The sequence below is a fragment of the Phaethon aethereus genome (assembly GCF_964289735.1).
Source record: "Phaethon aethereus genome assembly, chromosome: 20".
Lineage (NCBI taxonomy): Eukaryota > Metazoa > Chordata > Aves > Phaethontiformes > Phaethontidae > Phaethon > Phaethon aethereus.
In genome coordinates this window covers 2688689-2701004 of record NC_138596.1, presented here as the reverse complement: position 1 = coordinate 2701004, position 12316 = coordinate 2688689, and the positions used below count along the sequence as shown (strand labels likewise).

General features: G+C 46.0%; 1 protein-coding gene across 1 annotated transcript in view; it reads right to left on the bottom strand.

Moving 5' to 3' along the window:
* CACNA1B (calcium voltage-gated channel subunit alpha1 B) overlaps window positions 1-12316 on the bottom strand; it is a 300523-nt gene that overhangs the window by 134541 nt on the left and 153666 nt on the right. The window contains exons 9-11 of the mRNA XM_082009035.1: window positions 5894-5950; window positions 5080-5154; window positions 3028-3117 (exon numbers count right to left, since the gene is read on the bottom strand). Coding sequence (XP_081865161.1) covers window positions 3028-3117; window positions 5080-5154; window positions 5894-5950 — 222 coding nt within the window. The remainder of the gene's footprint in view (window positions 1-3027; window positions 3118-5079; window positions 5155-5893; window positions 5951-12316) is intronic.

The following is a 12316-nucleotide window of genomic DNA, read 5'->3' as shown; positions in this document are numbered from 1 at the left end:
CAACACAGGCTGGGGGTGAAGGGATGGAGAGCAGCCCCATGGAGAAGGACTTGGGGGTACTGATGGACAAAAAGCTGGACATAAGCCAGCAATGTGCTCTCGCAGCCCAAAGGCCAACCATGTCCTGGGCTGCCCCGAAAGCAGCGTGGCCAGCAGGGCAAGGGAGGGGATTCTGCCCCTCTGCCCCGCTCTGGTGAAACCCCCCTGCAGTGCTGCGTCCAGCTCTGGAGCCCTCAGGGCAGACATGGACCTGTTGGAGCGGGGCCAGAGGAGGCCCCAGCAATGCTCCGAGGGCTGGAACAGCTCTGCTGGGAGGACAGGCTGGGAGAGCTGGGGGGGCTCAGCCTGGAGCAGAGAAGGTTCCGGGGAGACCTTACTGCTGCCAGGGCTTAAAGGGGCTTAGAAGAAAGATGGGGACAGACTTTTTAGCAGGGTCTGTAAGGATAGGACAAGGGGTGATGGTTTTAAACTAAAAGAGGGCAGATTTAGACTAGATAGAAGGAAGAATTTTTTCACAAGGAGGGTGGTGAAACCCTGGCTCAGGTTGCCCAGAGAGGTGGTTGATGCCCTATCCCTGGAAACACCCCAGGTCAGGTTGGTCGGGGCTCTGAGCAACCTGCTCTAGTTGAAGAAGTCCCTGCTGAGTGCAGGGGGGTTGGACTAAATGGCCTGTAAAGGTCCCTTCCAACCCAACGATTCTATGATTCCTTGCAGAAAAGCTCAGTTTGCTGGTTCTATTAGTTTGATAACCCTCCCTTTGGCAGTTTAAAAAAAATAAAAATCATACTGCTTATCTATTGCTTTAAGACAACAAAATGAACTACAGGTTAAGATATAGGTTGCACTGTATTGTAACTCTGTTTAGCGGGTTAAGACCTCTCACATATTCAAGCCAGTCTATACTCTGACTTGCATGAGAATAGTCTGCTGCCCTTTCGTCCCCTCTCTACTGATCTTCCCAAAAGGAAAAGGAGCAGTATTTAAACTGATCTAAATGTAGAAAACATCCACTTCTCCAGACTTCTCTGTCTGGCAATCAAGACAGTGTCCTGTGTCTGGTACAGAGTGGAGGATGGGAAGCCAGAAGGATCCAGCATCTACTAATGCACGCTTATTAGTGCAAGAAGGAAAGCTGAGAGTTAGGAGGAAAGAAAAGAAGAAACGTTAACAACAACTGCGGAGAACACACTGGGAAGTGTTTACCACTGTAGAGCTTTATAATGCAATTATAAGGCTCACTGAGGTACTTGCGTTTGAATTAATTGCCCATATGATATGATTGTTTATGTTATGCAGTTTCAGCCTTTTCAGGAGCCCGCAGAAGTGTCTGCTTTATCCATTTCTTCTTTTCTGTCTTGTTCCATGATTCAAAATCAAAAACACTTTTCCCAAGTGGGTGAACCACTTGCAGAAGGTGGAAAGCACTGCTGTTATTTTCCCTGCCATATGCTCCCGAGACAGTTCCCAGCTCTGCATCAGATTATCCACGAGTCCAGATGCTCCATCATTCGTTGCCACCTGAAATACTGAATTCAAAGATCTGTTGGCGTGGCATGGGTGCCCAGAGCCTGGAGGGACTTGGATGTGAATGCAAAGATCTCATAATTATTGCAACCATGAACAAATGTTCAAAAAATGACCGTTCCTTGTTATCCATGCAGGGATCCAAGCTTCCCAGAATAAAGCAAAACAAAAATGCACACAGTTGCTGCATTTTTGCCTTCTTTCAGCAACAAAACTCTCCTAGAAGTGTCAGCAGTTTAGCCACAAAACCTGCAGCCTGCTCAGCCTAGGGGACTGTCGCAGTTCAACAGTGGGTGGTGGTGTCAGCAACACGCTGAGGAACATTAATTTCCTGCAACCAGGTCTTCATTTAAAGGGGGAAAAAAAAAAAAACCAACCCAGCAGCAGCTGTAATCTCTTAAAATATTAATGTCAAATTTCCAAAGAGGATCTGAGGGACTTGTGCTTGCAAGCATGTATGGACGCGCACTCTCACATGTACTGTTCGTGCTGCTACTCTTATGCATCCAGGATTTGCTGCTCTGTGGTAACTGGGGTGCCAAGACATTTCTTTGGAAGATAATGAGAACATCTACTGCTTCAGCAGCAAAACAAAATACAGACTCAAACAACAGGGACAGGAATAAGCAAAAGAGCTAACTCCAAAGCAGTCAGTCTCCCCAGAGAGCAAGTAAAAGCCCACGACCGAAAGGTCTTTCTGTTGATGTCCAAAGAGCTCCCCGTAGACGGGGTGCTGTGTGCTCAGAGCCTGCCACCCCTCGTTAAGCCCCAGGCTTGCTTCTCAACTTGGCAACATCTCCGGAGGGAACCAGCTCTCTGTTAACTGCAGAACAAGCAGTATCTCTGTAGCCTGACAGTGTCTTATTCTCCAGAGCTGAAGATAGCAAATCCGCACCATCAGCGTGACACTGTGAAGGATGCCACACTCTCCATTGGAGGCATGTGGGTCATTGCATGCCCACAGGTGTATATCTCCACATCTAGCTTTAAAAATGTGGAGAATCGCTTTAAGACCTTCTTCTGAGGCAAGAATGAGAGAATTAGGGCCACTGCCCAGCATTTCCCAGTAATTGTTCACACGGCAAAGGCTGCAAAACTATACAACTGTGCACTAGAAGCAGATGTGACCGAGCGTCCACCTCCTCTCCGCCCCACAACAGATGAGGCTTAGCAGTATCATTTGATGTATTTGGGCTTCGCTAGCATAAATGAGCATGTTCCAAGCAGAATCCCAGTATGGCCAACACAGCATGGATTCTCCAAATGTTTGGGCAGGGCTCTGCTAAAGGGTGCAGCATGCAATAGCTGAGCAGGGCAGCGTGAGGAAGAGGGTGAAGCCATGAAGCCATTTGCTTTGGTAAGTCGAGTGCTGCCACATGAGCAGTGATAATTCTCCTTCTTGAAACTGCAGCTTCTGGAGCAAAGGAGCCGCTCGGAGGAAACATGGTATGAACATGTTTAGGTGGAGATCCAAATCTCGGGGAATGCAAAGCCAGTACTCACCAACGGAGCAAATGTCTGTGAAATGGTCCTCACCTTCTTCAGCATGAATCAGGTCATTTTTGCTCTTCTTTATTGCAGCTCTTTTCAACACTGTGTGCAAATTAAAAAGAAAAAGCCCCATGAGCATTCAGAGTGGATTCTCTTTCCCCCTCCCTTCACTCTCGAGGGCCAGCATTTACTTCCCAATGCCAGCTTCAAGCTCTCAGGCAGGGGTAAACCGGAGCAAATCAGACAACCTACAACCTTGCCGGGCCTCCGTGTGCTTTGGTGCCAGGGTCATTTATTTATTTAACCTTCTAGATCTTGAAGGTTTGCCAGGCACAGGTCTGTACACTTACACTTCACCCCAGCAGATGCAGGACTGGGGGGAGTCACTGCAGCTGCTTGACCTTAGCAGAGCAGAAAGGCTGGGCAGGGTCACGCAGCCTCTCGGAGCCCCATTGGGTTACAAGATGAGTGCTTCTGCCCATTAAAAACATTAACGCTGTTTACGGTGTGGACCATTAAGAAGTCAGCGTTTACAGTGCTCGGATACAGTTTACCACAGAGCAATGGCTCGAGGGGCAGAAATACTTTGTGGAAAGCAACTGCCACAAATCGGTGAACATACTCTTAATAGCACCCACTGTGCAATGCCTTCCCTCCGGGGATGTCATAACTCTTTGAAAACACACTTGGTCCAGCAGCATCTTTTGTGGGGAGGGCAAACATCGCTGCACGCTTTTACTCAACAGGGAAAGAGAGCTGCAGCCTAAGGCAGAGAGGGCTGCACCGTTCACCCAGCACATGAGGGGTAACGCAGGTACAGCGTGGACGCTGGTCCCATGACACCTACCTGCAAAACCTTGAGAACTAGTAGAAAAAAACACGTCGATACAGTTTTGTAACAGCGTCAAGACATACAATAACTAAGCACCATTTTCTACCAGCAGTAAGACACCCCACGGTGTGGTGATACATACTGTTCAGTAGGCACACACAGCAAACCCACTCACTCTGCCGCACCTACCCCGGGGGCAGGTCCGTATGAGAAGATCTCCTCACTCTACGCAAATTTCCCTGCCTTGACAGAGAAACGGATGCGCTCCTTCCTCCGCAGCTAAGGCAAGCGTTAGTGCTTTTGTCGCTTCCAGGAAACACCCAGAACATCACCCAGGTTCAGAGAGACTCAAAGAGGAGGCGATGTTCTGAACCTGTGATCTGCATCCAATTTTTTGCAAGTAACTGCTTTTTCTCTTTTCTCCCCCACCCAGCAGTAGGCTGAATCCTCAGTCCCAGCAATACCAGCTTTTGGGTCTTTCAGGCTGCATCTGTCCCAATACATTCCAGCATGTCTAGGGCCATCCCCAGCACTGGAGCATAACCAGCCCTGGGAGTAAAGTTTTACAACACCCCCCGGCATGAATTGAGCACCTTCTTCTTTATCTTCTCCCCCAAATAACTCATCCACATCTTTAGCGATTAGGTTGTGCCATCTCTACAGGCACCTTGGACACAATGTTCCTCTGTTTTGGAGGCTAAGATAATTTACCAGCATAGATGTGGGCTGCTCCATACCAGTTGGCTTCATGGCTGGGAACATTGCCGGGCTCCTTTAGCTTACTAGTAGAGAGGGAGCCTTAGTATACCTGGGTCTTTAATCCATGGCCTGTACCCACCTCTAGTTTGCTTACACCACTCAACTTTTCAGTCTACTCTTCCAGACACTCATTTCAGCTCAAGACTAACAGCCCTGGCTGCACCCATGTGCTGGACAACCTTCCCCAGTGCACGCATACCCCGCGCACCCACGCACACGCACGAAGATTTGCCAAGCACACCTCAGCCCTGACCTTCTGCAGCCCCAGCTCTTCCGTCCCCGAGCGCAGGTCACCAGGCTGGCCAAGGCGGACCAGCGGCCGGGCTCCTGACGCCCCAAGGAGCCGCGTAGCTTGGAGCAAGGTGCAAAACCACCCAGGAAACATCACCGGTGACCTGGGCACGTGGGGCTGCGGGGGAGAAGCACTGCCCCGCTGTGCCGCCTAAGCCCCTGGTGATTTGCAATCCACTCACTGTTGTAGCTGCTGCCGCTGCTAGTCTCTGCCGGTGCCGTGCCTTGTTGAATCGGCCCTTCCGAGGCGGCCCTCCCTGACAGTGAATGGGAGGAGAAAAAAAAAGAGGAGGGAAAGGGAGGGGAGGGGAAAGGAGGAGACATGGGAGGACGAAAGATGGTCAGAAAAGGGAGAGGGAAGAATCTTTAACTGAACTTTGACTGGCTGTCGCATCCTACGAGCTCATCGGTCTGGAGGCACAGGGAGAGCAGTCCCCGTAGCCTCGCTGCACCTGCATCCGAAGCTCGGTACCTCCAGCCGTCCTGCAACGCTAGGGTCACACGTCGGAAGATAGGATCACCACACCCTGTTATGTCTTACTGCTTACAGGTAACAGGGGTCTTAGTCTCTTTGTCAAATCCATTTGGAAACCTCGGTTTAGAGCCCTGCCTTCTCTCGGTCAATGCATTTCTCTTCTGGCATCCGCTCTGCAGCCTACCCCCGCCACAACCTGCACGTAGACACAGCCAGCCATGCTCGGCAGAGGCTGGCAGGTGTCCCCGTCATGCTGCGGTCCCATAGGCAGCATAGGGACCGACGGACCCCAAGGGCAGATCCCCATCCCAGAGTGGCGTGTCACATAACTGCTCATCATCCACCTGCAACCTCAAAAAGACCTGATAAGGGAAAAGGGACTCTTTAGCCCAACTTATGCCAAGTGCATGCAAGAGTGTGTTCCTCACACCCTCCTGGTTACAACAGAAAGCCATGTCAGCATACAGCAGGTGAACCTCTCACGTATCACAGAAGGAAAACTGCACAGCAAAACAACCTACCGTCCAGAGGAGATTTCTCTTCTGCATTCTTGTCTTCCTCTGCCAGCATGACCTCCTCTGTAAAAGGAAAACCAGCAATGTTCAACCTCACATTTATCACATCCCTGCTCTAAAACCAGCTGAGCTGGATGCAGTGGGCATCTGTTCTAGCTGCCACCAACCTTACCCCATTGTATCACCCAGTTACACCCAGTCTGTGGAGGAAGGGATGGCTCAGAAAGCCATGTTTCTTACCCTGTGCCCCTCTTGCACAGGGGGAGGAGGCCAGACAAACCACTGGAAGACTATAGCACTTCCTCCATGATTTCTCTCTTCACAATCAACCACCCACTCCAGTTTCTTTACCCAGCTATCATCCACAAGGGACTTCCGGAGACCAAGAACCTTCCTTCAGATCCAGGCAAGACCACAGGTCTCCACAAGCCAGAGGACGGTCCCTCATGCCCAGCCACATTGGAGACACTCTGAGAAATGAAAGATGCTCTACAGCCATTGCTGCTCTTCTGTCTCCATCAACAAGATGAGGACTCAGCCCGTGGGAAACAGACGTCTGTCTCATGGCACAGGGTAACACAAGCAGGGCTGGCTGCTGCGTGTCAGCTGTGCCACATCACAGGAGACAGAATGTCATCAAATAACCATCACATCAAATCTTTGCCCAAATGAAACTCACAGCAAAGTTTCTACAGGGGAGTTCTGGCTAGCATAGTTCCTGTTGTGCAATACATGCAAGAACACCATCACTGGTTTTCCATTCCTGTGTAACTCATCTCCAAAATACAAGTTTATACATTCCTACAGTAAAAGAATTCAGAAATCATGGTAAAAAAACAACAACCTCCCAAAACTGACTCATTTTTATCTGCAGGAAAGACAATCAAATCTCCTGAGGTTTCACAGTGCAAATATCATCACCCAAGTCAATTTGCAGTGCACGCCAAGCTGCGCCAATACTTGAAACCACACACTTCATACAGTCTGAACCACCAATTTTAGCTTGCTGCTGTAAAATCATGTGAGGATTTTTCTAGAGGACAATCTAAAGCAAACAAAATATTGAGTTGGCAGCCGGTAAACTATACACTTCCTTGTATTATAAACGAGAAAGTCTTTCACATGCTTGGCATAGATGTAATCTGGGATCTTACAACAACATCTGACACTGTGGTCCCACAAAATTTTGCTTTAAAGTCCATTTAAGTAATCCTAGATGGAAGGCTAACTAAAAATAAAACAAACCAACCAACCAACCACAGGCCAAACATCAAAGTGTGTAGCTGAAAGCCGACTAGAAGAATACTAGAGGGATCAACGCTACCACAGAAGCCTTATATAATCTCTTTATTAATCATCTGGGAAAGAAACTGAATGTTACATTAATAAGACAGCAAATTGACAAGGCTGAAAAGCAATACCCAGGACTGAGGAAGACTGGAAGCCCAAGCAGAGGAGAACAAAATAAGAAAGTACAAACTAGTGCACGAGAGTCACAGAGGAAAGGAGAGACAAGAGAAGGTCAAAAATGTTAGGTGAGCTAAACTTTTGCACTTAAAAAGGCATGAAATCCTTCCAAAAACCCACAAGACTACAATTTAGGTTTCCGAGGCTCCTTAAGACACATCAATGAAGTGAAATGGGCTTCAAGAGTTTGAGCTCAAGAGACTCCTTTCTCAAGCTGGCACCTCAGAAACCAAAAGGTTCTTCCAAAGTCTTGCCAAGCGAAAACTGTACTGGTGTTTGGGGGCTAAAAATATGGAAGGAGTTAAACAGCAATTAGCAATGAATGTGGCTGCCCTAAAACACGTAGAAGGGATGGTTCAGATTTGGAGACCCCTTCCCCAAGGCAGGTGGACAAAAGGCCTGTAAATCTGAAACACAAGCACACCTATGCCAGGAGGAGCATGAGCTTGAGATGCTGTTACAGTGGACGTTGTCCTATAAATTTTTTTTAAAACCTACATTGCTCATGGAGTGTGATATTAAAAGTTTTATGTCACATCTGAAGCTGTTATACCCACATCGCTGCATAGGACTCAGCATAAAATGGAGTCTAGCTCCTAGTACCAGTAGAGTCAATAGTGCCACGCAGGTGTTTCTGCACTTCTTTGGATCCAGGAATTAGTTCAGTCATCAGTACTTTGGGGTTCTCCATTTTGTGCTCCTCTGCACAACACAGATGTGTTTTTTTTCCTATGCTACGTACTAGCAAATTGCAGTGAATATTCAAAACCATTTGGAACGAAGCGTACATTTAGGTCTCGTGATAAAGAGCAAGCACTTCCCAGAAGAGCTCTTCTGCCACTCCCAGAAAGAAAAACTGACTTTTAGGCAGCATTTGGTAATTAAATGGACTAATACAAACTACTGCAGGGAGCGGACACCCTGCCATGCAGGTGGTGAGCAACAAAAATAATGAGCTAGCGAAGGTCGGAAGACAGGCAGCTGTTCTTCAGGGGCCGCACCCCGGCGAGCGCAATGCAAGAGCGCTGTGTCTGCAGAAGGAAGGTCTCAGGGAGAAGCCAGCGCACTTACTGGTCAATGCTCTGAAGGTTGTCGGTTTCAGTCACATCTTGCTAAAAAAACTAAAACACTCCAGGAAAGAAAGGGCCTATTAACTTAGCTGGAAGCTCAGTTCTGCACTTGATTCGTATCTGTGCAGGAGGAAAATAATTGTATTGGTTCCTTTCAAAGATCTCTGCATAGGAGACAGAAATTCTTCTTTTCCCTTGTTTCTGGGTTGCCTCTTGTTTTGTGCATTCCTGTAACAATTCGCCGTGGCTCACCACTGTCCTTTGAGCAGCAGGGGAGGAACAATCCTGAGTCCCGAGATGACCCCTGGGGACTGCGAACTGTATGGGTACATAATAGTCGTGATTTGCAACGGTGTACTGATGCTATCTGATGTTCCAGTGTCACCTGTGTCCCCACAGTCAGACTGATGAGAGGTTTAGCCATATTGGGGCTTTACAAAACAGATAGATAAATGCCAGCAGGGCCTCAGAATTTGTAAGGTGTGACAATTTGATATGAACAGATTTTCACCTAAAATGTATGCACTCTTTCGAGACAACTCTGCAAACCAGCTTAGCCTTTGCCCCAAATTCAGGGGTCTGAGTTGGTGTCCAACCATATCTCCATCTATAGATGTATCTCACTGGATCTCAGTTTTACTGTTCCCTTAAAATAAACAAAACCGAGGTTTCATCTTTGCAATTCCCTCAAGCCTGGCTCTCCTCCACCATTGCTCTCCTGTTCCCTCCCTTGATAGTCACTCCTGTCTGTCTTGTATCCTCTGGGAAACCGAAGGACCACATCTATCCTAGTGGGACTTCACATGGCTTTTAAAGCATGTTAAAGAGACAGCTCAGCAGGCTAGTCATCATTGCTAGGATTATTTTTTTTAACCATACAGCATCCTAAGCAGAGGATCAGGAGTTGCATTGCCTTTAATCATCACTGTAACAACGGAAGAAGATAACTAGGGTGCCTGCAAAACCTCCAAACAACAGTTCCTCTACATTAGAAGAAATATTCAACAGACAGACTGTATCAGATCGGCAACTTCTAGCCTCCAAAGGCACAGGGGCTTCGCTAGGATATCAGAATGAGAGGTGTCTCAGCAGTAAGATTAATTGCTGGTCATTAGGTACTGACAAGCAGGTTACAGGACTGGAAATAAAGGCAAACCTTATCCTGAGGAACTGGCAAGCTGAACAATACAGGTAAAGCAGCAGAGAAACATCGTTCCCCTTCTCTTTCTCTTTGGCATGGGGAGATAGGCCATTGTGGGCTCAAAAGAAGAGCAGATTACAGGACATAACTCACGTTCAACGGGCAACAGAAGTTAGAAAAAAGGAAGTGCAACTGAATTTAACTGTTGAAGCTTCAGATTTATTAAATAGAAAAAGTGAACAAAAATGCGTCCCTTAGAAGCAGCTGTCACACTCTCACGGGGAACTCTAATTTGATTTTCTGGCAATTATCCTCCCTTGCCATCTCACACACGTTGCTGCCCTTTTTCATTGATGTAGGTGTCTTTTCTCAGTTGTATCAAGGGGCTTGTTGCTCTGTTTCTTCTGCAGAAAGCTGAAACCTGAGGTTCATAAAGCTTTTTTGTGCCAAGTAAAAGTTACAGTGACCTAAAAGAGAGAGGTTAAACCCATTCCCAAAGCCTGCTTACTCCAGGACAAAAGAAACACTCAGAATCAGTGCTGTGTGAAAGAGATGGACTTGGGAAGACTGAAAATGCAAAAGACATGCAACTTGATTAGCTCTGAACTGAAAGACTTCCAGTCTCTGAGCAAAGTGTTTTCAAAATGACACATGTCCTTGTAAGATAAGGGAAACATCTTCAAAAGAATATTTGCAGGCTTATAAACACTTCACTCTGTGCAGAGAACTTCTATTTCTCCGCTCTTCGTTGGAAATGCAGCATGACGGCCTAATGGTTGCTACAGTTTTGAGGAGTTTAATAGAGAAAGCAGCAGTGGCAAAATCATTTGCATGGATTACATTGCTTGGCTTCACCACTTTTTAATTCCTCTGAAAGGCACAATCTCAAATTGACTCGCTGCTACCTTTGCACAGAGCCCAACGAAAACATGAAACAGCGGGTGGAACAGGACAGGGTTTGCTCGTCACCAACAAGAATTTATCTGATATTGGATGAACTGAAGAAGAGGCATTTGGGGAAGAGAACTGCTGTCTCATGCCTAGAGAAGCAACAGAGCGCGAAGCTTGCTTTTTACACCTGTATCAGCTGACTTCTAGTGGTGGGAAGAGTCGATCCCTTTAACGAATTTACTAAAAGCAACAGACAGTTGACTTTATTCTTCCCGATTGCATTTAAGATTACAGGTCTGTTTCTAACTGATCCATGGAGTTCACTTCTAAACGATACAGCGAGTCAATGTTTATAAGCTTGACATGGCAATTACCATACAAATTTTTGGCCTAAATTCTGTTACATGCAAGTAATTGTAGGATTTGATCATTGCTTCTGGCCTGTAACTTGCACTAGTTTTTATAAAACCGAAAATCTTACGGATTTGATGACACTTACAGATTTATAAGTCATTTAAGGTGGTATGACATTTCTTCTTGACATCCTCAAAAGGACTCTACGAGTTACAGCATTCACCTGAGAAATAAGTAAAACTTCATACCTGGCCTCTCTATAATCCTAAACGAAGAAGGTCCACCCAAACGCTAAGGAAATTGGTCAGACCGCGGGTTGATTTTTTTTTTATTTCAAGTCATGCATGTCTAAATTCAGCAATTCAGCACATTAACTGTGTTATAATTTTCTCTTTCATTCCCCAACCCTTTGTTGAGAAAACGTTTGTTAAGCACTTCATCAGTTAAGGCTTCCTGTATTAAGTATAACTCACACAAACATTTGCACATTAAGGTTGTCACTGTTTAAAACACCCCGGTATAGATCCCTCAAGCAGATATGCTGCTGACTGTATTAAACAATCCACATTTAAAACAGCCTGAGCTTTGTTTGCTTCAGTTTCAACCACAGCTGCACTTCTGATGATTTACCAATAGCGAGCTGGCCCCAAAATCTTTCAGCTGTGCCAAGGTAACATCCTTGAAAAATTGACAAGCATTTTTAATTAATATTTTTTCCTTTCTATAATCTTATTTTACCACTGGAAAAAATGTAAAAATACCACCAGGAAAAAAAAAAAAAAAAAAGAAAAAGAAAAATATAAAAGTCAGTTACTCAAGAGCCAGGCTATTAAAGAAGTTTCATTCTTACAACACCAATGCAAGACAAGTCATTAGACCAGGTCTGGAACACGCTTAAGTCAGCACTTAAAAGGTGAACTAAACAGTCTACAATTTCAGTATAAGAAAGGATTGATAGTAAACAACCCCAAAATTCTATCTGAACCACCATTTTAATGCACTATGTACCGAAAGCGATAATACAACATCATTCAGATTACTAATAGAGAAGGCTGCAAGAAACATTAACGACACTCACAAGTGGTCAATAAATGACAAGCACGTGATAAATTAAAATCATTGTGGACGAGCGGGAGGCAGTGTACGGATGAAGAAGTGATTTTAGCCACTCAAATACTTTTCTTGGTCCTAAACCAAGTTACAGCCCTTGAGGTAAAGACTTGAGAACCACCAAGAACAAGGAAACCTCCTTTCCAGCTCCAGCAACTACCCAGAATATGTAAAACATTACAGAGCAAAACCAATCATGTTAAGTATTAAGATGCCACTTTATGAATCACTGGAATGCAACTTTCCACTCTTCCTACCTTGCATCAAAAATAAATGAGGAAAAAAACCCCAAACAAACAAAATGCTCAGGGAGGATACTATAAATGTTAGAAGCCTGGAGAGCTTTCCATGGGAAGAGAGGGGATTGAGCAGATTGGTTCTGCATGCTTTAGAGCA